Genomic DNA, 27,315 nt, shown 5'->3' with positions numbered 1-27,315 from the left:
CTTGTTGGGTAAGGCAACACTGGGAAAAACAAGAAAATTTTTGCGGACGACTAGCGGCTGGTTTGCGCATCAATAACTATCATGGACGAAGAGGTGGATCCGTCGTGCGCCCCGGTTTATTATACCGCTACTGCAGGACAGGTGCTGTCAATTTCTATCATTACTCGAGCCTTTAACGCACCTAACTTTTCCACTTCAGTACGATTCCTTTAAAGCCTAACTTTGCGGAAGCCAAGGCTCGTTGCCTCTAGCCTTTCCTTTCCGATTTCCTACTGATGTGCTTGGCAGTGAACGATCGCTGAATTATTAATACACGCTGCTAATGAGATCATATTTTCTTAGTAGAAAAAATAAACAAAATGATCATTCATAGAGGACAAGCACCGCAAAATAGGATTCTACTCAACCGCTCAAACGCAGTTAGGGGTGTGCGCGTTAAGGAAAGACGCTTTGGTTGGCCATCCGAAAGTGCGACACCACAGCGTTCGGTTCCCCCGTGGTTGTTTTTACAGTTTCGTGATAATTTTCAGTCTCATTACCCACCTCACCCCTTTTCAGTCACGCTCAGCTAAGTCAGGGCGGTGCGAGAGAACCTCCTCTTCCATACTGGCGTTTCGTCGGTGTCGGTTATTGATTACAGTAAGCATGCATCTGAAAACGCTTCGGATTTTCAACCGGGTCGTTAAACCAAGTAACCGAGAATTGGCTGTGGGAATAGCGGTCTCATGCTGCATCGACTTCTACATTGAAGGGTCGCCGATGTGGTCATTTTAATGGTATCAAGCCACACAAACATTCAGTAGTTATTTGGGATATGCCTAATGCTGTTTCACCTATGAAAGCAATACTTCAAATGTCGCGCTTTTAGTGGTTTAGCACCGTAGACACAAAGTTATATCCTTTCCAGTTTTGTGAAGCAGGTTGGGTTCAAATGCATAGCATCAAACGTATGACGTCGGTGACGCTGGTCCTTTGTTGCTGTCTTTGCGTTTACGTATTATCCAGCCGAACACTTTCTCTGTGTTTGCTTGCATTCCTTTACATAGGCATTCGATATGAGCACTTGTTAAATGCAGGGCACCTTCAGAACCTGCCATAGCTGCACACAAATTCTATTACTTAGTAGTATAGTTTTGTTTTAGAAAGCCTGGAATGGAACTAGTTTGGCATGCGTAGAATAAAGCATGAAGTCGCTTTGCTGCGACACCTCCAGGGAGGCAGTGTAAAAGCTTCGTTCTTGTGTCACAATTTTATAAGAAAATCTCACGTAGAAAATATTCTCTTGTTTATCAAAGCCTAGACTAAGAGGGGATTTTTAGACATCTCTTTTTAATCGGAAAAGTTGAATCGCTTTATTTTAAAACAGGTTTAGATGGGGGCAGTGTTAAGAGAACATGCTTGCCAGGCACGCTGCTGGGATTGTTTTGGCGAGAGCCGTGCATTGTGTTCCTTTGAGCAGGTGCCATGTGGGGGTGGATCATCGGCCAGCGGGGCCGGGGACCCTGGCTCTCGGCAGCCCCCACTTCCTCCTCCAGGCCATCCATCACTACCGCAAGGGGACGAGGATTACTCGTCGTACGACATTGTCAAGGCCACACAGTAGGTCCCCTCTGCTCGAACCTGCCACCTTCATGTTGAGTGGCCACATTGTTAGTGGGCTGTGGCAATCTGCTGCTGAGCACGAATTCGCCAGCAGAACTGCCATCCCGGCATCGTAGCACTTGCACACGATGCAGCAAGGAAGTGTCTCGCTAGTACCCCTCCCCTGGACGACGACGCGTCGCGCCCCTCCCCTGACCCTCGCCTTCAACTTGACCGCGCACTCCATGCTCGGAAGGTACGCCTTGCGTCTGTTACTCCCGCTGGCTACCTGGCTCTGGCTCCTCCGATGCTTCGCTCTGCGGAAATCTTCATCAACAAAACTATTGCTAACGCAGCCCTCACACCCCACATCATGAGAAAATGGATTCACCTGGCAAGATCTCCCCCTCTTTGCTGCCCCTGCTGTCAAACGTCAGTGTTTGCCACCCTCAACCACTTAATCTGGCACTGCGCCGCATCTTCCTTGTACTGCCCAATACTCGTCAACGCTTTGCCACCAGGCGCCTCTCAAGACGATCCCCCCTTCGAAGACCCTAATTTCCTCACAGCCCTCGGGGTGTTAGGCCTAGAGAGTGGTCTCTCGAGATTAGCGCAAACCGGTCACAATTGTTGACTTGACTGCACTCGTGATCCCAACCCTAGCCTGGCTCTGCTGATGGCAGCGATCTCTTCTATGACGTTCAGGGACCCACCATTTGTGCTACTCGGCTACTCCTCCCTGCCCCTTCCCCCTCTTCCCTTATTATGGTCGCATGGCCTTCCCTTTGAAATAAAGGATAACAACAACAACTTCTGATGGTGGAAAACTGGGATTCAAAACGCACAGGGGGTTTTACTGCTGAGGCTAAAAGTCGTGTCATAGCAAGGGGCGATGGATTAATTTACACAATCTGGGCTTTCTTGATGTGTGGTGAATTTTTAGTTTGCCGTAGCAATATTGATCCTTCGTTTCATGCACAGCAGGGATTTAAATTTTCCCGAACCATGACACAGTGGCACGCACACCAAAGAGAGACGCTTTGGCTGGCAATGATTTAATTCCGTCTGATGACTCCGCCGCCACAGTAGGTCTGATAGAGAAAAACTTCTGAAACACCGGTGTGCGCAATCTTTGCTGCACATCAAAGAAGCTGTAGCTGCCTAACTGACAAGGCACTCCGGTGTGGAAGACCTTGTGCCCAGGGGCTGATTCAGTATGCTTCACTGCTTTGGCAATCTCGAAACAGCCTTAGTTGCTGATCTTCATGTGTCTTCCTAGTATGTGGTTGCTGTCCAAAGCACTGTTTAGTGTAACATAGATGATTTTTTTGTGCCCTTTGTGTAGGGTTATTACTGTTAAGTATTTTGGTGCAGGTGTCACTTAACGCGTGCAACACCAGCATGCAGTGTCTACAACAGATGCAAAATTATGAGGATTGTTTCTGATTTAGCATAGATCACTTATGTCGATTTTTTTTAATTTCTAGTAGCTAGAGTTTAGCTTAAGTTAAGTATAGTTGCTTAAATTAGTGCATTAATAGTAGTTAGACATAAAGGACGTATTTCCCCAAAAGTCACGTCAACCTACCATTCCCTTCTACCCGCCACTGCACACTGCAAAAGTGCCAACTGTACCGATGTGGGCTCACTCTAAGTCGTGGATTTGCCTTATAAGAGCTGCAGCCCACCTTTGTTCATCTGCAAATGGGATATTATTGCTTGGTCATTCTTTGAAACTCTGACCCGTTGTTATTTTTCAAATTTGGACACGCAGTAAATCAGTTTCACAAAACAACTAAGAGGTGTTCTTTTTTTTTTTATTGGCATGCTCTCAAATTTATCTATCAATGTGTGATACTTGTTTCATACACTGGTAATTGCTACCCCAGTTGTCCTCCCTGCCTGCCCTCACAGTTTTGCACAAATCAGAGACATTTATTGCCTTCTTATCGATGTTGATTCACTACCCCTGCACAGAGTGCCCCCGAACTTCTTTGTATAGATGTTTATGCGTGCACTTCACAAACTTCACATGTGCTGAGGTTTGTAATTTCATAACTGTTAATGAGGATCCTGTCCTTGTACACTTCATTTAGAAGCACTTCAGTCGTCGCAGGAGTGTGGGGTCAATTTGTATCCTCTCCTCTCGCCATTCCAGATACGGCATCTTCGAAAGGTGTCGCTACCTGGTCGAAGTAGAGGGATACAGTGTGAACCAGCCAGACGCAGAGGATGTGACGCTGCTGCACTGGGCGGCCATCAACAACCGCCGTGACATAGTCAACTACTACATTGCCAAGGGGGCAGTGGTGGACGCCATTGGCGGGGAACTGCGCTCCTCGCCCCTGCACTGGGCCACGCGGTTGGTGCCCCTCCTTCCACTGGCCGTGCATCATTTCTCCAGACCGTTTGGGCTGACAAGTCCTGTTACCACAAAGTTCTGTGTGCTTCAATGCATGCCGGGATGCTGTGCATGTTGGCAGCACTTTAATGTGAGGAGAGTGGCCCAGCAGGCAGCTGGTTAGTCGCTGAGTCGAAAATTTTTTGTCAAATAACACAGGCATGCATCATTTTTCTGGCAAGTCGGGCAGATTGTGTCACCTCCAAATTTATTTTGTAAAGTCGGTAGCAAAGTGTTGTCCATGAAATTGCATTCGTTCTAGCTTTTCTGAAGCTGAGAGTCCAAGGCACGGTAGCCGTGGCTGCGGCAGTTTGTTCTAATGTCTTGTGTATGGGATGGTAATATGTACAGTAGCCGATCCTTTTTTCGGACTCCGAAAATTCGGACTTGCTGGATATTTCGGACTTACCCGAGGAACCGACAGTTGCCCCAAAGGAGCAATGGCTCGCGGATTTTTTCGGACTGCTCTTTTATTCGGACTATTTTTCGTTCCCCTCGAGGTCTGAAAAATCGGTCAGCTACTGTATATTCTCTTCGCTGGCTGTGCAGCCGGTAACTGCACAGCAGCGTTTTTGTGTATGCATCAAAAATGATAATTGAAAATGGGTGGAAAATTTTCGATCACAAAAATGCGCCAGTCTGTGCGGCCCAATATGAAGCGAGAGCTGCCTTCTCGGCATCGATGCGATGCCTTCACGGGATGGCATGCGGCAAATGATGGTCATTCCCAAGCAGGATGCAGAGGATTGACAAATTGCACCCATGTCTTGAAACAAGGAATGTGACAAGACAGCTTAAAAATGGAGAGACTAGAATATTATAATAGTGCATGAGCTGCATTCAATGCTAGCAAAATAAAGGTGTGCCAGCGTTAATGGAACCCACCAACGGGAAGCAGATGGTGCTTCCCCTTTCCAGAGGTAGATAAACAGCTGTCCAATGGCACGAATTTCTGTGGTGTGATGCGTTAACACGCAGAATGGTAGTGGTGATCCAAGAGTAAGGGGGTTACAAACCTTGCAGCGGAACTAGAGCTCTCCACTGTGCACAAAAACGTTATATTTGGCACATGTGCCATTGGCCACGTAACTTAATTACGTACTATGCTACTATTTCTTTCACTAGGTTCAAGACATGTTTCCGTACCCCCTTAATTTAGCAACATTAAAAAATACCAAGGTTCTGTTTTAAGTTTTCACTGTTGTGTATTAGAGCAAAAATGCTAGGTTAGTTAATTTTGGTTTATGTTTGTCATAAAAGTTTATAATTCCAGATTTGTCTCTTTTTTTCCACTCCCTCACTGTTTTTTTTTTTCTTAAATGGGCCTTAATAACATGTGCTTGGTATGAAAACGCTGTTAAAGTTCTATAGTTAAAAACTTTTTTTGGCAGCTGCACACAATTGCCTTGTGGCAACTACCCCAACTTGTGGGGGAATTGTGTCCATTATCAGAAATGTTTTCTTCGATTTGGGTTTTGAAGCGCAGGAAACTTGCACACCGACAATTCTGTTGTAGCATAGGGTTAGCGGGGCTGCCCAGAGCTTCTCGGGCGATTTTTGTGGAAGCCTCTTTCAGTGTGCGAGTGCGACTTCGAGCTGTGAGAGACGCTGAACTGCATGCACTTGCAGGCAGGGGCACCTGAGTATGGTGGTGCTTCTCATGCGGCATGGAGCAGACCCATCGCTAGTAGACGGCGAAGGTAGTCCTTTTTCCTGCTCTCCCGTTGTAAGTCTCCACTGGCAGTTTGTGCACGTAGGTGTAACACCGTCCCCTGTTCCCCCTGAAGGCTGCACCTGCATCCACCTGGCCGCCCAGTCGGGCCACACAGCCATTGTGGCCTACCTGGTCGCCAAGGGCCAGCCCGTGAACCAGACAGACAGCAACGGCATGACACCCCTCATGTGGGCAGCGTACAGGGTCATGACGTGAGTGCCGAGCCTGCATAGCATGTGTAGGACTCTTTTTTTGCACCCCCTTCTTCCCACATGTGTTCAAATGGTGCTTCAGTATACAGCTAGTTGCTGTGTTTAAAAGGACAGACAACTGATTTTTGTCAAGCATATATTCGCTATTCCAAATGAAAGGGCATCACTAAAAGCACCTTAACAAGAAACGGTTTTCCTGATAACGCCCTAGAACTTCTTAAATCGAAATTGTGAGATCTACGAGCCGTATGTGTCCTCCCAAAAATAATGCTGGCAACCGTGACGTACAGTAGCATGGCAACATAATTTTGTCTGTATGCGAAATGAAAAGCGATATTTAAAAACTCGTTTTTTAAATTCACTGGTCTATTTTGCACAAAGGTGTCATCTGTTGGGATGAACAATAGGCAGAATCTGGCTTCACGTTGTGGGGGTCGGAAGTTCAATTATCCCCGGGTGCATCCTTCTTTTTTTTTTTTTTAAAGCTGCCGTTGGCGTATTCGAATCGAATCGAATATTTTGGCAGAACAAACACCCCTGACTCGAGCAGGATTGTCAAAGCTCCTTCACTGGGTCTGTTTCCTGAACGCTGCCGTTGATTCTGGGTATGGAGGCTTAGTTAGCCACACTGAGATCAACCCAGCAGCGGCAAATGGGCGGCGGGCAGCGGGCAGCGTGTCTTAAAAATTTTCAAAATAATGTTTAGAAATGCACATACAATTTAAACATATACAAGTACTTGTGTTAAAAGGTTTTCGATAAGTGAGTAAACGTTTCAGAAGTTGCAGTAGCTGTTAGGTTTGCAGGTCACATGACCGGGACGCATATTGTAGTGTCAAGTTTCAACACTACGAACCGCCACCCTTCTGATTTTAGAAAGTTTGCTGCCAAATTTGATTTCAGAAAGTTTGCTGTCAAATTAAAATTATTTCTGCCAATTTGTTTATAAATTGCTTGTGGTTACCAGGCTACATAAAACGCTGGCTTTCATATGAGCAGGGAACATAGACGCGACAAAAACCGGTTGTCCGTCCCTTTAAAGGGGACATGCAGACAAAACACAAGTTTTCTTCATTCGAAAAGTTGCCTCGTTAGAATTATACTGACACCACTTTTAACGCACACTTCGCTCAAATAAGCTATATAATAAGGAAAAAAGGGAATGTTCATGTGACCCACTAGCTCATTCCTCGCAACAGAATTTATGATGTCACATTGCCCGGCTGTGTCGATTGACCGAGGCCGGCAAAAGTAAACGCAAATTAGGCAGGGCTTATAAGCTTGCCGAAGGAGCTATTTGCGCTTAAATATAATGCATATTCATTTTACAGCAGTAAGAATGGTGGGGTAAACAACGAAAGTTACGAAAATACACGTAAGTACTGAAGTACCAATGCGCACTGCTATTGGTACTGGATGCACTATGCTTGTTTTAGCTGCACAGCAGTCCACTGCTTTGGAGTTGTCTCACACGACACTGGCCAATTGGTGTAAGCGACATTGTCTTACGTTGCCCTGTTTGTTGAGCATACCTTATGTTTCACAAAATGATTACTTTCTACCATTACAAAAACCAGCCAGGTGTAAATATGGCCAAAAACAAAACAACGGCGGTCAACGGTTCGTGGTTGAGTATCGTAGCGCCATCTGGGAGGACTGACAGCAAGCAAGGCTGTAGAGCCGAATGATGCAGTGGAACTTCATTTTAATACGCACCGTTGTGGCACACGATTTTACGGGAGAATCAAAACTTTAACCTAAATCGATTAATTTCTCGGTGATTATGCCATCATTTGCTGCGGGACAAGCGCTGGGGGCACTGCACTATAAAACGTGAAGTCTTTCTAATAAAACAAACTTGTATTTTGTCTGCATGGCCCCTTTAAGCAAGTTGCTTGAAATTGTCCCAACGGACGGCTGACGTCTGCTTGGTGTTCTGTGTGCAAGTTCTCCCCTCTGAGTAGACTTCACGAGATTGGTTGTTTTCTTGCAAGCCTTGCAGAGAACACAACATGCTGCACAGTGTGATACCAAGTGAGCTTAGAAGGGGCTGGGGCCCTGCATGAAAAAATGTAGGGCTCAAATGTAGCACTGGGCTTGTGTTTTGTGTGCCCCACCCATTGTGCTGTTTGTTTTTTCATCTCATCATATTGACTTGCCAAGGATTTTCTACCTTAACTTTCTGTTTCTTGGTCACAAGAATCCTTGCTGCTGTAGGTTTTTTGGCAGCACTTGTATCGGAAGGTGAGAGGCACGGTTTAAATTGACCCAGGCCATTCTAGTGTGCAACATGTTGAGGTTGCATTGTGCGCACTAATTTAGGAGGGGTGGGGAGGTTGCTTCTGTGGCTCTATCCGGCACGCAACCGAGGACACGAGGCCATGCTGGTGCCTTGCAGGAACGACCCGGCCCGGCTCCTGGTGACGCTGGGGGCGAGCCTGACCATGAGCGACACCTACCACCGGAACACGCCGCTGCACTGGGCTGTGTACGTGCGCAACAGCAGCGCAGTGTCGCTTCTCATCAAGGCGGGCTCCGACCTCTCCGCCAAGAACGCCCAGGTGGGCATCTCGTAGCCAGCGTGCGCGCAAGTGCAGGGCCAGGCCAGCCTTTGGCAAGAGAGTGATGTCGGGAATACCTGTACGGTCTGGTGTCTACTTTACCATTTCCTTAGTCAGAAGTAAAGCTGATTCAATTGACTGATGCGGTTATCGCTGGCAGAGTGTACTTTCTTCTTTAATAAGTTCTGCAATCACCTTGCCACACAACCAACTTTCATGGCCAAGAACAACAACAACAAAAAAAACTTATCAGTACTCTCTTCACAATTAGTACCTAAGGTCTTCTTCTTTGGTGGGGTTTTTTGGCGCAAGGGCATCTAAGGCCAAGAGCGCCTGGTACCTAAGGTGCAAGGGCTGTTTGGTGGCTAAAGACCATACTCATTCGTTTCTGGCCATTTTTTTCTTTTGCAACGTCAAAGCGGCTAAAAGTGAATGAAGGAGTGCCCAGAAGCACTTGTTCCATGTGGGTTAAGAAGGAGCCGCACTGGCCTGCTTTCACTGCAGTATTCTTGCCTGGCATTGCAGGGGGACACACCGCGCATGATGGTGGAGAAGCTCAAATCGGTGTGGATCGAAGAGCGGCTTCAGGAAGCGGAGGCAGCCAGGGAAGCTGCCCGTGGCAACTGCTTGATGCGCATTATTCGAGATAAGGTCAGTTAGCCTCTCTTCATGCAACAGCCATTGGCATCTTCAGCTTCACAGCTGCATGTAGAGTGTGTACTGACGAACATGCGGTTCTTGAGGTCCCAGAACATTTTTACAAACGGGGGAAAAAGCATGTATTCGGGGAAGCAATGGAAGGCAAGTATATAACAATAAAACGAGCTAAACTTAATAATTTTTATGGCAAAGTGATATGTTGATATTTGTTGGCCTTAATAGGGTGAACTCCCAATGACTAGTACTATGAAATAAAACAAACCTTGTTGAAGAATCCACTTGCTTTTCTTCAAGCATTGTGGAGCCTGTTGGTTGTGTATCAAGCTTGTGTATGCCGATTTGAACTGTCCATTTGAGTACTTTTTGGCACTGTAAATATGCAGTGAAGTTCTGGGGCATCAGACCGAAATATCAGGCATTTCAGGATACCAAGTCGAACCTTAGGTGTAGCCAAAGCCTTCTGATAGTTGACATATCAAAACTGCCCCCTGTGCAAGCTGTGGCAGAGGATTTTCTTCCTTTCAGTGGCTTGCTGCATTTGACATTGGATAGCAACTCTAATAACTCATTAAACGCGTGCCTTTCCTGTGTGCATTTTCTAGGGTAACCTGTGCTACTACCGAGCCTGCCTTCGGGCTTTTCTACCTCCATTTCTGTCATGCTGATTTGTTTATGAACAAATTTTGAGTTGTTCACTGTCTCCTTGAAGTGCAATCACTTGCCATTCATTATGTACATTTCTTTGCTACTACTTGTTTCTACCTATATTTGGTCAGTCTGCTGTCCATGACCCGAAAAATGTAAGGAGCTTAAAAGCACAGTGAAGCTCCCTTCACCGATGGCTGTTGCTGATGATCGCTGAATACAAGTGTCTTCACATGATTAATTGTGCGCTTCACGTACCCTGACCAACCCTTGAAGAGACCCCCTCAGTGAGTTGTACGGCTTGATTTTACTAAATTCTAATATGTACCAAACATTTTGCTGCTCCATGTTTGCTCCCTTTGTGTGTGTCTCTTTCCTCTTTCTCTTTCTCAATTCGAAATGAATTGCTTACTTCAGTTTGCTTCGGACTCTCATTAGAATAATTATTTGGTTAACAGAAACTTTGTTGGGAATTCACCTATCGCTACATGTATGTCATGACAAAAGTATGATGTGGCTAGAGTAGCTTTCACCATCCTTTGCAGCAAGCGCGCCCTTTATACTCAGCAATATCCAAAGTGTTTTCTAATATTACAGCTCATAGTCCATTTGTTTCTTCTCGTACAACAAACCAAGCAGGCGTTACCTGTGGAGGTATTCTTTCTTTGTTTTTGGCTGTGTGCAGCACCCACTCTCTCCTACTCCTTGCCTTTCCCCTGCGTGCGCAGACCCTCAAGTACTGGGCCATGTTTAGCTCTCCCTTTGTGGCGTTCTACGTGGTGGGCCTGATCCTGGACAGCCACGAGTCGTACCTAGTCAAGTTCGGGCTGCTCCTCATTATGGCTCTGGCCACCATGTTCCTATCCAAGTGAGTCCTTCTCTCGGTCTCAGAGGGCTTGCATTTCTGGGAGGGGCCCTAATTTAGTGGCTCAAATATAAAGTTAAGCGCTGCCAGTCCCCTCTCACACTTCTTTCAGGGGGTCTTTTTGCGGTGGAAAGCGGCAGCACCGAGGGTTCCTTTTAGCAGCGAAACTGTTTAGCAAATCCTAAATTTTTCCTGTCCGCAGTTAAAAATACCAACAAATTGCCTGAGCACACGCACGTGAGTGCGTGCCCCACAGCGTGCCCACGACTGCCCGGCAGTTAACAAAACCAACAAAATGCCCAGTGCTCATGTGTGCGTACCTTGCGACGACCGCCCAGCGTCCACTGCGCACATTCGTCAAGCCAAGCATACCCACTTAGAGAGTTTGCCCAAAATTGGCCAAGAAAAAAAGAACTCTAGCGTTTGCCGTAATCATGGCATCACTTGCTTGGAATGAGGAAGACACGTCATAGCGTATGCCCCTTCAAGGGGATGTCCAATGATTATCACTTCCAAAAAAATATAGGAAGCTGACACTTATAGCAACAATGATGGAGTAAAGGTCATTGCGACAGTCAAGAACTAGCAAATCAGCTGCAATCGTAGACTTAAACCTTCGTGATGGCCGTGAAGGTTGCGTAAAGCTTCGCTACCTTCAAGTCTTACGCGTTAGTGTGAGCTTCCCTCATTTTTTTTTCCTTGCCCCTCCTCTCCCCCTTTTTTTTTAAAATCCTCTTCAGCCTATTTTGGGATGAGAACCGTGACATAATGAAGACCAGATTTGTGGTTAGCCAGGCTTAGCAAGTTATGAGTAGCCTGTTGTATAGAGACAGGCAAGGTTGTAGCTACAGCAAGTGCATGAAGACTCTATGCACACACGACAGACAGACATTACCTGGGAAGTCGAAACTGACACCTTTCAGATTTGTAGCCAAGGCAGCATGAAGGGACAGCAAAGGCCAAGAAGTGGAGTCACGTCAGCAGTGCCGCATTGTGTTTCATTTATAACTGGCGGGCCAGATCTCACCAGCTGACCTGTGCCTTGAAAATGCCAGAGAATAAAAACAACAGCAGCTCTGCTAAACAGTGTTCCTTCCACAGTGGCCAAGTATCTGATAAACTTCAAATAGTACCCTTCCTAGTTGATTTTCTCGAATGCAGCATAAAATACTTGGTGGGCATTTGGCGCATTTATGGCCGGGCGTGCTGTGTTTGCGAAACATGCCGGGTGTCCTCTCCCTCTTGTTCCAGATTGTTATTTGACGAGCGCATCATGAACGTTCTCCCCATGGCAGTATATCTCGCCACCAAGTTTTGGATGTATGTTACATGGGTGACAGACCTGTGGCCTTGTATCCTTCTCTGTCTGGAAAACTGTGCTCTTATTACAAGCTTCACACCACCTTCCCTCACTCTTAGCCGTTCCATGCATATTTTTGGCACCAAACAAGGCTGTTTTAAATTAATTCCTCCAATTTTAGTCAAACAGAGTCAAAGAAGGAAGTACTAGTTTTAAAATTGGTTTTGTAATGCAAAGGATCTGCATGCCTCTGAGTACATTTCATATTTAAATAATGAGGAAATCTATGAGTAATTTTGCTATATAGGATGAACGACCACCCTAATATGGGCATAAGGATTTCATGCATTCATGTTTTGTAATTTGTCGGTTGCTTTTAGGGCAATGCAATCAAACTTATAACGCCACTGTTTTAAATCAGTAACATTGTTAAGTGGAACTGGAAAACCCTTTCATGCTCTTTTGTTCAACAGAAGAGACAGTTTTTCATTTGGTTTTTTAATTGTACCTTTGCTTTCTATTGTGTAAAGTGAAAGATGGGTATATTGATTATCTTTTCTCGGATATAACTACAGTAGCCGACCGATTTTTCGGACCTGGAGGGGAACGAAAAGTAGTCCGAATAGAAGAGCAGTCCGGAAAATTCGTGAGCCATTACTCCTATGGGAGAACTGGGGGTTCCTCGGGCGAGTCCGAAATATTTAGCAAGTCCGAATTTTTGGAGTCTGAAAAAACGGTCGGCTACTGTAGTAAGCATGGAATTCCTAACTGAGCGAACTTGCCAGTGCGATTTTTGCGCACACGTGCTCAACACACAATCTTTTGTCCACTAGCTGGTTTTACGCACCGCTGTGCAGTCTAGTGCACTGCAGTCGGCATGCTTGTTAGGCAGCAGTGTGCGTGCAAGTTTTGCGGATGTTGTCCCTCACTCCCCCGCCACGAGCAGATGTGGGCACCTTCTGGATCAACTTCGGCTTTGCAATTTCATCCGTCCCGCTGTTCTACTCATTCTACAAATCTTGGCGGGCGGACCCGGGCACCATCTCAGCCAACACCGAGCAGAAGTACCGGGTGAGTGGGAATGCCGCGACGAGTCCACTTGCAGGGATCATCGAGTACACAGACACCATCTACAGTCGAACCTTGTTATAGCAAAGTAGTATCAGGACCGTAATTTAGTTCGTTATATCCAATATTCGTTGTAACATTAGAGCTAAAAATTGGTTCAAACCAATCGGTAATCGGGGTCCCGCAAAAACGGATTATTTTAATCTTCGAACCTATTATAAGTGAGGTAACCCTTATCGTTCTCCTTGTGGCATTTCAAGCTCAATGTACATGAAACGGGAAATTTTAACAGAACAAAGTTCATTTGACAAAAACAGGCCTGCGTTCCCATTTTTTCAAGGAAGGATGTGATCTTTGTCTGGTGGCTATTCACAGCACTGAGCAGGATGTTTTCCACAGTGTCCATGAAGAAAAAGGCCTTTTCTACTTCTGCAGTTTCGGGCGCCGGGAGTTTTCCCACGTTGCGTCTCAGCCTGCTGGTCAAATAGTTCTTCGTTATATCCGATAGTACGCGCAGCTCTCACAGTTCCGCTTTCGTTATAAAAGAATAAGTGTAATCGAAATGAAGCGTGACCAACCAAAGTTCGTATTTAGTTCGCTATGGCCGATAATTCACTATATCAGTGTTCGTTATAATGATGTTTGACTGTATCACCATCTATAGTAATGCACCATCTATCCCACTCATTAAGTTCACTTTATAGGATCAGGAAACTAAGTGCAGGGTTTTGATAGTGCAGGTGCAGTTTAAGAAAAAAAATGAATAGTACCTTCGAAAAGTTTCACGGCAGCCATCGTTTTTTGGCAGGGGTGTTTTTCAGTGTTGTTCTTTTTTGCCAGTTTTGTTGCAAAGTGTTGCAGTGTAAAAATGTCGATATTCAATCTTGTTCCTGCTTCACGATACAGCTTGCAGTGATCATGGGCTTTATATGCTAAAACCTAGCTGTTTAACCCTTCTCTAGGCATACCTAAGTAACGCCTTCTGTAAGCCACTGAAGAACCATTTCCCAATTGTCGTTCTTATTCTTGAATCAAGAAAGGGGCTTGAGGAGTGTGGGTCTTGTATAAAAATTGAGGCTTTGCATGCGGATTTTATACAAAATGGCTCACGGTCTCTTGTTAGTGAGCTACTGTTTTTCCCCACTACAAAGTACAATGTTTGCAAAATCCCGATCGTTTTATGAAAATATTCATGCACTGAGAAGGTCAACTCCCAGTTTGTGGATTTAAAAATTAATTGCTTTTCATGCTTGCCTGTTTGCTTTTTGATGTTGATGGAAGCTTGTTATACTCATAATGAAAACATGCAGTCAAAACACATGATCGAGACGCGCTCTCCCTCACTAAGTGTAATCACTACCCTGCACTTTCGATATGCACATCATCTTCCGTAACCTAGTTTCGCACGCTGTAATACAGTGAAACCTTGTTACAAGAGACACTCGAGGAACCTAGGAAACATGTCTCTTGTAACCAGGGTGTCGAACCGGAACCGAACCAGTATTTTTGCCTGAACTGAGCCTGAACTCGAATTATTTTTTGAGCTCACTGAACCTTAATCGGAACTGAACTGAAAAAATAAATAACAATTACCGGTTCACGGTGAAACGGTTCGACCACCTGTTGTTGATAATATGCGGTCAATCACATTCAGGGCTTTTCTCGTATTCATTGTGTCAAGGAGCTGCATACCACATTTTCGTCCAAATTAAAAATTTTGAGCTGATACACTTGTCCCATCTCTCTGGAAAATACTCCTAACTATAGTCCCTAGGACGGCATAAGGGCTGGTTGAGAAAACTGCTGGTGAATTGCCATTACTTCATTTGCTTTACCTTTTATCTGGCCCAATCATTTAAAGCTTGCCTTTGAAAACGCTTGACGGTTATTGTGAAAAGGCAGTATTTTGAATTTTTGTTTGTATTTTGTGTTTATGGTTGCTTCAAACTAGAAAACATTTTTTTCTCCCTTTCTGATAGCTCAACGCATCTAACTGGTTTAATTGAACCTGTACTGAACCAGAACGAAATGAATTCACCCGAACCGGAACCAAACCGATATCTTTTCGGTTCAACACCCTGCTTTGTAACCAAGGTCTCCTCATGCGATGTTGCTTACATGGCGAACATAAGAGAACCAACCGAACCGTTTTCATTCTAATGTCTCTCAATAACCAAGTGTTCCTCGTAACAGTGTCTCTTGTAACGAGGTTTCACTGTATATGCTTTCGCCGAATTCTCCTGGGACTCTAGTGCATACATGGGAGTGACTTTTACCCTGCCAATGAAATTCCCACCTCCTTTTTCACTGTGTTTCAAGCGCAGCCGTTGTGCGCATTGTATGTCGCAGCTCCCGCTTAACTGACTCCCACCATACAACAAGGGCAATAACTGAACTGGCTGCGAGGTGCAGTGCATAAAGTTCACGCTTGATGCGTTATGTAACTGTACTGATGCAATCCGTGTTTCTTGTGAGGCCAGATTGGGGTCTGTGAGAGCCGGCACCTGCAACTCGTACTATTTGTGAGCCCCCGTAGATAGTAGGAGCGGCTGTGCCCCGTGGCTGTTCATGCAGACCATAGTGGAGCTGGCGGAGCGGGACGGCTTCGACCCGGCCGTGTTCTGCAGCACGTGCCTGGTGCGCAGGCCCCTCCGGTCCAAGCACTGCTCCGTGTGCAACCACTGCGTGGCACGCTTCGACCACCACTGCCCCTGGGTCAACAACTGCGTCGGTGAGAGGTCCTGCTGATGGCTGGCCGCTGTGCAGTTAGACACGTGTTGTTCTTGCTGTTGCCGTCGCTATAGTTAGGCAGTCATTTGCGTATAGCTTTCACCTCAGAGTGCGTACTCTTTGATTCCTTTTTCTTCCTCAAGGCACTCCACTTAATGGTGTAGATATGCTTACGTTTCCTAGTACAGTAAAAGCTCGGTAATTTGAACTCGGAGGGGACCATGAAATTGTTCTAATTAAGCAGAGTTCGAATGAGCTGGTGGGTGCTAGAACGAATGGACAATGCGTCACACTGTGTGGGCACAACACAAAGACGCCAACTCTGGATTTGCTATCGCGAATTTGGCGCTACTGCATGTTTATGGCACGTGAAATCGTAAATAAGGTTCGTGAAGCTTGAACAGTGAATGGTGCCGGCGGCGCGGCGCACGCTGCGTTTTTCTGTTTCGTTGTTTTGCATCTCTAGTAAATTTGGTTTGGTTTGAATTTGCGACATATTGTAATCACAGTGGGCCAAATTCTTCTGCGAGGAGCGATGGAAACCAGGGGATCCCAGTTCGAATTAACCGTTCTGGATACAGACACGTGCGAATTATTGGGAGTTTCCCCTGTTAAAATATACAGGGCTGTGCCGGGACCAGAGTTTGAGTTTGAATTAACTGTAAGTTTGAATTAACGATCTTTTACTGTACAAAGTGCCTCACTCCTTGCCTGACTCCTTGCGCCTAAATGTCATATTTGAAGAACAGCCCAAGGTACATGGACAGGGCAGATGAAAGGCTCTTTTAGACTTGGTTCATAGCAATGTAGCCCAGCACCAAACCTTTGGACGCCTGAGTGGTTCAGCTGAAAAGCTCGGGTGTTCTACGCCTCTGAATATATGTCCTCACCTTGATGGTTCTTGTTGTGGATGTATGTCACGGTTGTACGAGGCTCGCTTGAAGCACCAGTGTATTTTTTTTTCTGATGGCACGCTTTGTTTCTGGCCAATGCCGTTCTGCAAGACTGCAAAGCCTCTCCATCGAGGTTAAAAAGGGAAACAAAGGCCATGTGAGCAAGAAAGCGAATTGCTGGGCAACATTTAGGATAGGGTGCGTGAAGCTGCAGGCGATAGCGTTTGAGGTTCCTTATCTGCTACAGTGCACAATCAAGCAGTGCTCTCCCCACTCAAGCACTGCAGAAATACAGAAGCAATAAGATAAACAATGGTACAAAAAAATCATGTGCCTAACAACGACGATAGTTGAACACAAAGCTTTGCGTAATGCAATCCTTGGTTGGCCAGTTCTACACTGTGAGGATGTGCTAGTCTGGAGGTGTGCACCTTTTTCTATTTGCCGCATAACCGCAGCAACTCTCGCTCTCCGTAGGCCTAACGTTTGGGTTTGGGACCTACAGCGTGAATCGGTACCTGCTGCTTGGTGTACAGTGAGCACTTTTTTGAGTCAATGCCGATTCAGGGTGTTAAACCTCCATATTTGACATTATGTCGAACATCCTTGACCTCAAAATGCAACGTTAAGCTTAATGTCACGTGTCTAACAGCCTTACGGCATTAAGTGCAAAGTCATTCTCATTGTTCGTCGAGCTGTGAGTAACGGGTGTCGACGTTAACGCCAGGACATGACGTTAGGCCTATGTATGTCGCGCCATTGTATGTCTGCGTCACCTCTTCTTTCTGCTGCATACCACCACCGCCCTCGCCATCCTCCTCCTCTCTATGCCACTGCAGGGCAAAGGCCTCTCCCATAGATTTCTAATTATCCCGGTCCACATCACATCAAGCTGCACATCAACCTTTAGCAAAGGGGGCCTAACGGATCCGTCGCCAAGCTTCGGGAAGCGTTTTACTTTTTCTACACTTTACCCACAGTCGTAATCATTGTCAGAGAAAGTCAGTTTACTTGCAGTGCGTTTTTGCGTACGGGCATCATCAATGAGAGGTTAAAAGCTTCGCTTTAAAAATTAGCTGATAATTACAACAATTACAGCAGGACTAAGGCACCATTTACATTGACCCGACGAGAGCACGTTGAGTCGAAATAAACAGGTTTTCTGAACTCGACTCCCCCATGTATAAGCGGACGGGGTGGTTCGGAGAGCCGTCGCGGCGAGTCCAGTCGACCTGGAGGCAGGGGGTGGGTTGGCTTCTTCGTCGGGCTGAGTCGACGGGACGCAGGGAGCAGAATACCGTATTTGCGCAATTCTAACGCCCCCCCCCCCCCCCCTCCCCCTCCCCCTTCTATCGTAACGCGCGGGTAAGTTCACGAAGGAAAATTAAAAAAAAAAATAATTTGACACTGACGGTACTGCGCAGATGAAAAAGACATGATACCACGTACCTGGAAGAGGGAGGTTTTATTTGGCGTATGCAACTGTGGAAGCCAAAAAGGATTGTGCTTCATAAGATTGCTCATCGAGCTCCTGCTGGAAATGAAGTTATACCGGGGAGTATTGAAGGTCTTTGCGATTTCAAGTGTTTTGATCTTCATAATTCTAGGTGTTACGGGCTAATTTCAGAAGCACAAAAAAAATGTGCAACAGCTGACCAAGGTACATGGCATGCCATTGAGGAATTAGTGCGCCGAAATTCACTCACGTGGCGTTGACGGATTGTTTTTATTGAATTGAGTTGGATTTTGGGGGGACTTCGTGTCCGCCGCATGGCAATGTTGCTGGCCACTTTAAAGCCTGTTTCGGTTTTGAGCCTGATTTTAACGCGCACACAAATATTTAGGCAACCTTTTAGCAAAAGAGGGTGCACATTAGAACACAAATATTTAGGCAACCTTTTAGCAAAAGAGGGTGCACATTAGAATCGTGAAAATACGGTAACTCTTTTTTCCGGGTACCCCTTCGCTCCCCTCACCTCAATTCTTTGAACGGGGTTCCTATAAACGTGGGAGGGGTCGAGGTGGCTGAACCCGCCAGTTGATTCGACACTTTCACGTCGAGTCCATGTATCCGGGGCTTAAGTGAAAATATGGGGCCCGAAATAAGGGTTCACTCCATACGGTTCACCTCATAGAATAATCCTCTGATTTCTGACGAAGTTTTAGCTTGAAAGCGTTTCTTTAAGTTTTTGTTTGATCGCCAAGTTGCCATTAAGAAAATGAAATCATCACAGTGGACAGCAGTACAAAATGCTTATTTCTATGGTAGAGTGAAGGGAGTTTGAAGTCTAAAATTATCTTGTAAAATTATCTCAATCTCAGACTTCATCTCAAATGAAGTCTAAAATTATCTCAATAACAAAACTAGCCTAGAAGTTCTCGTGGCTGTTAAAATGATCACTACAAATGAATGGGAGCTAGTCTCAGTAAAGCAGCAAAGCAAGTCTGTGCTTCTAGCCTATCACCTCATAAGACAAATTTTTGTTACTGCTGTGACGGTTTCAGTAGACCATGAAAAATAGCCTCAAAGCATGTGTCAGACCACTGGCCTGCCTGGGACCCCTTCTAGGTGCAAAAAAAGCAAAGAGGGATCTGACATTGGCGTACTACTATGTTTATGCTTGCCATATTGTCAATTAACCTTTGCAGCTGGCTTCTAGGCACAAAAAATCGAAGGGGGACCCACAATGAAGTTCTGCTAGGTTGATGTCATATTGTCAATTAACCCTTGCAGCTGATTTCACCCCCTTTTTGTGTGTTTCGTACTTTCTTGCACAATTAAAATTTCATGCAAAAAGCTGACTTTTAAATGCATGCTACGGAGAAAAGTCACGTACATTCTTTGTTAAAATTTTCTAGGCCTATCCTAAGCCTTCTGGACCACAAAGAATTCAAAGAATACGCTTTGCTTTTAAATGTTGCAAAATTATTTTCTGGCAGTAAGAAATAAAGGTGTTTTCCCTAGCTTTCCGGCACAAAAGGTTTCACCCTCGTTTGGGACGTAAACTTGTACATTGAATTTTTCACGGCCTGCGCATTGTCAACTTGGCTTAGAAATTTTGAAAAAGACTCTACATGTCTTGCAGCGAAGCAGTTATTACTGCATTGGCGGCAAGGTATGGGGGAAAAAAGCGAAAAAGGGGAGTGTCGCAAAGGGATGTGCGGACCCACTGGAACAGCCTCACTGACCTGTTGGGTTCAGTGGACACCCATTGGGGAACCACTGTGTCAGACAACATCTGCATGTCGTCCTAACCGTAGCTTGCAAAGCTTGAGGTTCATGAAGGAATTTTTCTCTTTTTTAATCCGAGAGCATTAAATGGCTCATTGAGCAGAAAAACCCACCTTTGGCCTCCATAGCAGCTAATGGTTCCAATGTGGCTGAAAACACTAAGAGGATAAGAGTAAAATGATTGAGTTGAAAATGAAACGAGGGAAATTTGAGCCTGGATGGAATTGAACCCAGAGCCTCAGGAATTTCAAGTTGAGCAGGCATCCCAAACATTGCTCTCCGTCGCTCTTGCTGACTGAAGGTGAACCTTGGAAATGCATCCTGGCTTTTAGCGTAGAAAACGTCAACAACTGGTGCACACAGCTCAGCATACAATGACTTTTACGTTACTTGGCAGGTCGTTAGGTTGAACAGTAACATAACCATACATTTATTTATGTATTTATTTATTTATTTACAAGTACTCTCAGGGGAGTGGTAAGTACAAAGAATAATAATAATAATAAAAACGTGTGAGCAGTGAAAAATGCATGTACATTTCAAGTAGGCTCAAAAACAATAACATTGAACATCGAATAGGATTTACACAGTGCTAGTCCAAAGAGTACAACAGGGGTAATTGGCAAAAAAAACGTTATACAAGGCTAGGGGTTTCAATTTCACTGGTGATAGCAGACCTGAATTTATTAACGTTATCAATGGCGGGAAGGCGGTTCCAGTCAGTTGAAGTCTGTGGAGGAAATGAAGCAGCGTAAAACGAGTGGCACGAGGGGACAGCAACTTTGTGCGCATGGTCAAGTCGTTCAGACACGTTAACGGGGGCATGAATGAATTGTTTTCAAGAGCGGGTGATGGTAGATTTTGTGGAAGAGACACGGACGAGAAAATTTTCTACGGAGCGCTAAGGTTTTTAAATTAAGTGTTGATTTCATAGAACTTATGCTGGCAGCTCTAGTGTAGTTGCAAAGAATGAAACGGGTAGAATTGTTTTGAACCATTTCCAGTTTATGAATCAAAAAAGCGGGGTCAGGATCCCAGATTCGGGCAGCATATTCAAGCTTTGACCTTATAAGCGTTTTGTACAGAAGTTTTATGGATGATGGGACTTGGGAAAAGTTACGTCTTATAAAGCCCAAAGTACAATTAGCATTAGCGGTAATGTGATTGATGTGCATATCCCACTTCAAATTATTAGTGATATGGACTCCTAGATATTTATATGACGCGACTGGTTCTAATGGTATCTCTTTAACAAAGTACATAGGAGTTAGCGTTGAAGTACGAGTTATTCTCATTGCCTTGCATTTAGAAATGTTGAGTTCCATTCGCCAGTTGTCACACCATGTAACTATATTATCTAGGTCGGCCTGCAGGGTAGTTACATCGGCGCCATTTTTAATTTCACGAAATACAACACGATCATCAGCAAACAGATGAATAGGGGATGACACACAATTAGGAAGGTCGTTAATATATATCAAAAATAATAACGGGCCTAAAACTGAACCCTGTGGGACTCCAGATGTTACTGTTGTAGGGGAAGAGTTGAAATTATTAGCTGAAACAAATTGGTGCCGGTTAATAACAAAACATTCTATCCATTTGAGTAAACTACTGTCGAAGTTTAGGCTACGGAGCTTTCATGTTAGTAATCGGTGACATACCTTGTCAAATGCCTTCGACAAGTCCAAAAATATGCAATCTGCGGATGAACACGTGTCAAGAATAACATGAATTTTCTAGGTGAATAATAAGAGTTGCGTTTCACAGGAATGGTGTTTACGAAAGCCATGTTGAGCGATATGAAAGAAAGAATTGGATTCGAGAAATCGGACAAGGTTAGAGTAAATGTGTTCGAAAATTTTACAGGGGATGCTGGTGAGCGATATCGGACGATAGTTGCTAGGTGATACTATGCTGCCGGATTTAAAGACTGGAACCACCTTAGCCATCTTCCACTCAAAAGGCAATAATCCTGATTCTAAGCATTGTTGAAAGAGCTTAGCAAGGAATATCGAAGAGTACTGGCATGTGCTTTTTAAAAACTTCACATTGATTTCGTCAGTGCCAGCACAAGAATACATTTTCAAAGAATTAATTATGTGCACAATGCCTGCTGGGTCTATCAAGAGGGGCAGCGTAGGAGGGTATTCGTAAACGGGAATCTCTGGAAGTTGATAGGCATCCGTAAAAGTGGAGTGAGAGAAATTGTTTATGAAATTTAAATTTGGGAGGCTGTAGGCAGGCTGTATACAGAAGCAGACCGTTTTTTTGGACTCCGGAAATTCAGTCTTGCTGGACATTTCACACTTTCCCGAGGAACCGCCAGTTGGCCCATAGGAGTAAAGACTCACAGATATTTTCTGACTGCTCTTTTATTCGGACTAGTTTTCATTCCCCTCCAGGTCTCAAAAATCGGTCTCTACTGTATAGGTATAACAACAAACCCACTCAGGTGGAGTGGCCAGTGAGGGAAACAGCTGATGTCAGAAGCTCATTTCTGTTCCATAAATTCCCATTTGGCTGTCACGTCAATATACCCATTCAAATTTCTCACATACCCACTCAAGGGTATGTGTGAATACCCAGTCAAGCCAGAGGCGATGGTGGCTATCGTCAGAGGCTCACAGCTGATTCATCATTTCCCATTCAGCTGCGACGCTAGCACAACCAACTGAAATTTAGTATAGTCATTCACTGTGATTGGCCAGGGATGATGGAAGCAGACGTCAGAGGCTCACAGCCGATTTACCCGATTCCCATTGGCTGCAATGTCAACGTACCCTCTCCAAGGAGAACTGTTTGTCAGTGGGGTAATAATGTTTTCTCATTCGCAACTCGTGATCAGTGCGAACTCTTTCTGCTTCTTCCAGGGGCTGGAAACCACGTGTACTTTGTCAACTATCTAGTTTTCCTCTTGATCATGCTGTGCTGGTCCTGGTACGGCTGCTTCCAATGTAAGTGCACTCTGTGCTTGTTCGTGCTATCTCAGCTGGCTTGTGTGTTCCTTGCCTGTCCATCGCTAAGTGGTACCGTGCAGGTAGATTTGGATCCTTAGGCACTCAACGCTGCTGCTGCTGCGAGCCTTAAACATGCCACCACAATGCACGTGCATGCCACAGCGCATGGCTGCTGTCATTCTCTTGCTACTTACTGTGCCAGCATTACTGTTGTGCATCCACGGTTTATTTCCTGTCGGCAGGGTAATGTCTGTAATGAGGTGAGAGAACGAGGCTGCATGCCTTTGCAGTGCTATTGTGCAAGTCCTCACTGGTCGGCCACACTTGGCCCGCATTGCAGTGTGGTTGGGTAAAAGGGCCCCTCCCCTCACCCCTTGCCCAGTCTGGAGCGTGCGGCTGCGTGAGAGCCGGGAGCCCTCGGAGCGGACCCTGTGGGCGGCCCTCTCGCAGAGTGGCTGGATCGCCTGGGTGGCCTTCAACACCCTGCTGCACAGCACCTGGGTCACCTGCCTGCTGCTCTGCCAACTGTACCAGGTGGGTGGGTGAGGGAGAGGGGGGACGGCTGCTGTCTGCGGGCAGCTCGTCACTAATAAGTGGAGGAGAACGGAGAAAATTCGGCACTCATTTCCACCCATGAGCACGAGTTGCCAAGAGCACTGAATGGAATGACAGGTGTGTTCGTACACAAACACGCACTCCTCACTAACGAGGAGAGTGGGATGAGATGGGTGGCAGCTCCCTTTGAGAGGATTGCTATCTCGATCATTGGGAGGTAGAACTTATAAGAGACATGTCTCACCTCCCATTGCCTCATTTGAGAAGCGGGATCATGCCTTGGGTTCTTGTCACATTAGTTGGAAACAAGATGAAGTGCTACTACCTCTTATAAGTTGGACCCTGACACCACGTTTAATTCTGCACCCTCATGTTTTTGTGAAGTGATGCTGCTTTGCGGCATACATACGTATGTACTTGTAGAGAAGTTTTCCCAGGGAACCTAGCATACACCATACCTCTAGGATAAAATCTTCCTAAAAAAAAAAAAATCTATGTATACTAATTCTGTAATGGAGATTTGCAGCAAAGCTGCTTAGCAGGGTGGCCCTTCAGCAGTGCTTTTCAGCCTTAGTCGCTGTGCCAAAATGAAAGATTCAGCGAGCCGAATTTAAGTATAAGTTGGTATTTCACACGCCACGTTTATGTAGCCAAGACCAAACCAGCGTACTTGTGCTTTGCAGCGCAACACCTTAGCCACTTAGCTGCCATGGCGAGTGTCAGTGGAATGAGGTTGTGGGGACCTTTTGATGTGTGTGCATGTTCACCAATCAGTTTTATTTTGGAATAAAGCAAACACAGATCCTGTGATAGTAACTTTAGTACTAATGCTTGGTTTGAGGAGCCACAAATGTCCAGGAAATGGTTGACAATGTGGATTGGTAAAATAGGGCTGCGTGCACTCATTAATTTCTCGGTGTGGCCTTGTTTCCAGATGGTGTGGCTAGCTATGACAACCAACGAGCGCATGAACTGCAATAGGTACTCGCACTTCAAGCGGAGCAGTTCGGGGCGAGTCATCAGCCCATTCGAGTAAGCACCTAAGTGGTCCACATTGTGCACGCAATTTCTTTGCTTTTTGAAGTGTTGAGGATGTATGTCGGAGTCCCTTCCTCCGTCTGCTTGCGGTCCACTGTAGTTTCACGAGATGACTGTTTCAAGTGTAGGCTTTCCTTTGGGGCTTTAGGCTCTGAGTTGCAGCATTTTTCTGTGACCATGGGCGTAATGCCGTGTGTTGCTTCCAGCATGGGGCCGTGGAGGAACCTGGTGGACTTCTGCGAGTGGCGCTTCCTCAGGGCGAAACCCAAGGACTGGAGGCACGTCTACGACACAAACGAAGAGGACGACGAGAAGCAGACACTTCTGCACTACGTGTAGTCAGCCGGTCGGGCAACAGCAGCTCAGCCTTGCCAAAGTGTGTGCTGCTACGTACGTAAAATGCATGCGTGCACTGATCTCAACAGTTTTGGTCATTTCCCCCCTCGACAGAGCCCAGTGTCATCTTTGCTTAGTTTGCTGCAGTGGCACGGAATTTTGATATTTTTATTTATTTAATTAATTCAGAAGATTTTAAACAACTTTCTGCTACACGGCTATCATTAGACCAGTGAGCCATGTAGTTAATATAGATGGTCTCTGAGAATGCGACCTCATGAACAATAGGTAAAGTACAGTAAAAGCTCAATTAATTCGAACTCAAAGGGGTCCATAAAATTGTTCGAATTAAGTTGAGTTCGAATTAGCGGGCGGGCGCTACAATGATTAATAATCGCGCCACACTGCGTGGGTAGAAGACAAAGAAACCTCTGGACTTGTTATCACTAATTAGGCGCTGCTACACGTAAGTGGCACGTGATTTCGTAAATAATGTTTCGTAAATAATACTGGCATGCACTGGGGCCGGTGGCGTGGCGCCCTCTGTAGAAGTGAAATAAGCTGTTGCAGGAGTGTAGCGCGTGCCACGCTATAGCTGGTATTCAATGGCGTGGAATGCATGCAGGCAACCATGCGAGTGCACCGCCATATCTGTGGCCAAGCGTCTGTTGCTAGGCGACGTTGTGCACACGGCCCGCAGATGAAGCACCCCTCTTTTTCTCCATGCAACCGTGCGAGTGCGCCGTCACTTGTTACGTCGGGCTCCGTGGGATGGCGGTACTTGTCCATGCTAAACACGACTGTAAGACACATGAGGGTGTTTCACAGTGTTTAATGACAGTGTTTTCAGTAGCTAAGACGTAGTGCTGCTAAGCACGAGGATGGGGGTTCGATTCCCATCTGCGGTGGCCGCTTTTCTGATGAAGGCGAAAACCAAAAACGCCCGTGTGTACGAGATTTCGGCGCACGTTAAAGATCCCCAAATGATCAAAATTAGCCCAGAGCCCTCCTCTACGACGTGCCTCATCGCCTGCGTTGCAGTTGCGCGTTACACCCTACAATCAATCAATCAATCAAGGTGCCATTGTGAGTGCCCTCAGGTGCCCGGCACTAAGGCCTCTGTCTGCACTCCTGTTGCAGGCTCCTTTGCAAGACCGCTGCCATGGTGGAGCTGCTTAGATGAACATCTGTGATCAAAGGTGCCAGCTAAGCTGAGCCCTGCTGGGACTCCCAAAGCAAGGGTGCGACAAGTGTGTGTGTGTGCGTGTGCGCGCGTGTATGTGCCTGCGCAAATGATGAAACTCCGGGACGACGCTGCAGTCTTCTTCGCCCAGCGGGGTGCTTCCACGCCAGCGAGGGCCCCTCTTGACCCCTAACACCAGTGGCTGCTCTGCATCCATTACGGCTTTGGAGGAAGCCTGTCAGAGCGGAAGCGTCCGCCATATCTGTGGACTCCCTGGGGACTTGGCTGATTATCGGCACATCTTAACCTGGCTTTGGACATTGATGTGTGCAAGACGTGGCATGCGCGAGCTCGCCTGGCTAATTCCTTGTTTCTGAAAGCTTGTTAGAGGAGTGGAGAGTTTTAATTTTATTCTGGGCACAAGCGGAGGGCCTACTTTGTAGTGCTTGTTAATAACGATAAGCTCGAAGAGCTTATCCTTCCATGCTTTTAGCACCACTCCTATTTTAATTTTGTGCCAACTGAGGCACTTTCATTTATTGATTAAATTTAATGCACGTCAAGTTACTTTGACCTACGTAATATTGAATTTTTCTGGCCTCGTGTTTATATTTACCGTTTGGTTCAAATGCTCGATGTTCTTTGTCTTCGTTATTGAGTACATGTTGTACTCTGGATCATTTTTTGTCTGCATTGTGGTCTTCGACATAACTATATCATGCCATAATAGCAAGGACACCAGAAAAGACATTCACCATGGACAAATAATATAATGGTGGTTATAGGAGCATTTCTAGTGTATATAGTAGAACAATCTTTATCATTGTGTCAGAACATGCATGATGTCCATTTGTTCTCAATGCATTCATTCTGGTGCTTCAATTCCAGCATGATTGCACTCATCAAAACGTTTTGGTTTCACCTATTGTGATAAACGATAGGCCACCGTATATACTACTAAGTTATTGACTGCTGCAAACCTTGCGTGACGCGATACAGCTATGCAATGGTGCTACAGTAATAAAATTATTGATCTCTGTTCTTTGAAGTTCTCATTCTGAAAGTTGTTATGGAAGTTTTATCTGATTCACTGCTCTCAAAGCCTTCTTTTCATGTTTGTTATACCCCTGTCACACGGGCACTTTCAATCCAGATTGAAGTGAAGCGCGATTGACTTTTTGAGTGCGCTCAACGCTTCGCCGCTGCTACACGGCACGCTTCGATCCCGATCGAGAAGTTGCACCGGTTGCATGTGATACCAGATGGCGCTAAAAATGTACTTCACGGCCGGCGTCTGATAACTTTGCGCGGTCGTAGTTATACGGAACTAAATAAATGTTACTGCACGCTTATTTGGGTAAAGTTATTTGATACAGTTTGC

The 27,315-nt window shown here is 45.7% G+C and overlaps 1 protein-coding gene across 2 annotated transcripts; it reads left to right on the top strand.

The window, feature by feature from the left end:
• Positions 1–14: 14 nt before the first annotated feature.
• On the top strand, positions 15–26,976 carry Hip14 (palmitoyltransferase Hip14). 2 transcript variants are annotated; one of them, XR_013323418.1, is made up of 16 exons: positions 15–141; positions 1,460–1,599; positions 3,740–3,943; positions 5,612–5,682; positions 5,770–5,908; positions 8,307–8,469; positions 8,995–9,120; positions 10,503–10,642; positions 11,891–11,991; positions 12,886–13,010; positions 15,582–15,738; positions 22,736–22,819; positions 23,205–23,356; positions 24,312–24,409; positions 24,622–24,805; positions 25,892–26,976. XR_013323418.1 is itself a non-coding variant. In XM_077702423.1 (16 exons), exons 1-15 carry the CDS (start codon positions 82–84, stop codon positions 24,752–24,754), a joined length of 1,893 nt encoding a protein of 630 aa, XP_077558549.1. In that variant the 5' UTR covers positions 15–81; the 3' UTR covers positions 24,755–24,791; positions 25,892–26,976. The 2 variants fall into 2 exon arrangements, 1 of the variants encoding a protein (XP_077558549.1); XM_077702423.1 differs by having other exon boundaries at positions 24,622–24,791.
• Positions 26,977–27,315: the final 339 nt, after the last annotated feature.

Source organism: Haemaphysalis longicornis, unplaced genomic scaffold (genome assembly GCF_048455015.1).
Source record: "Haemaphysalis longicornis isolate Haplotype H1 unplaced genomic scaffold, Haemaphysalis longicornis Haplotype H1 scaffold_3, whole genome shotgun sequence".
Taxonomy (NCBI): Eukaryota; Metazoa; Arthropoda; class Arachnida; order Ixodida; family Ixodidae; genus Haemaphysalis; species Haemaphysalis longicornis.
This window is presented reverse-complemented; position numbering and strand designations above follow the sequence as displayed.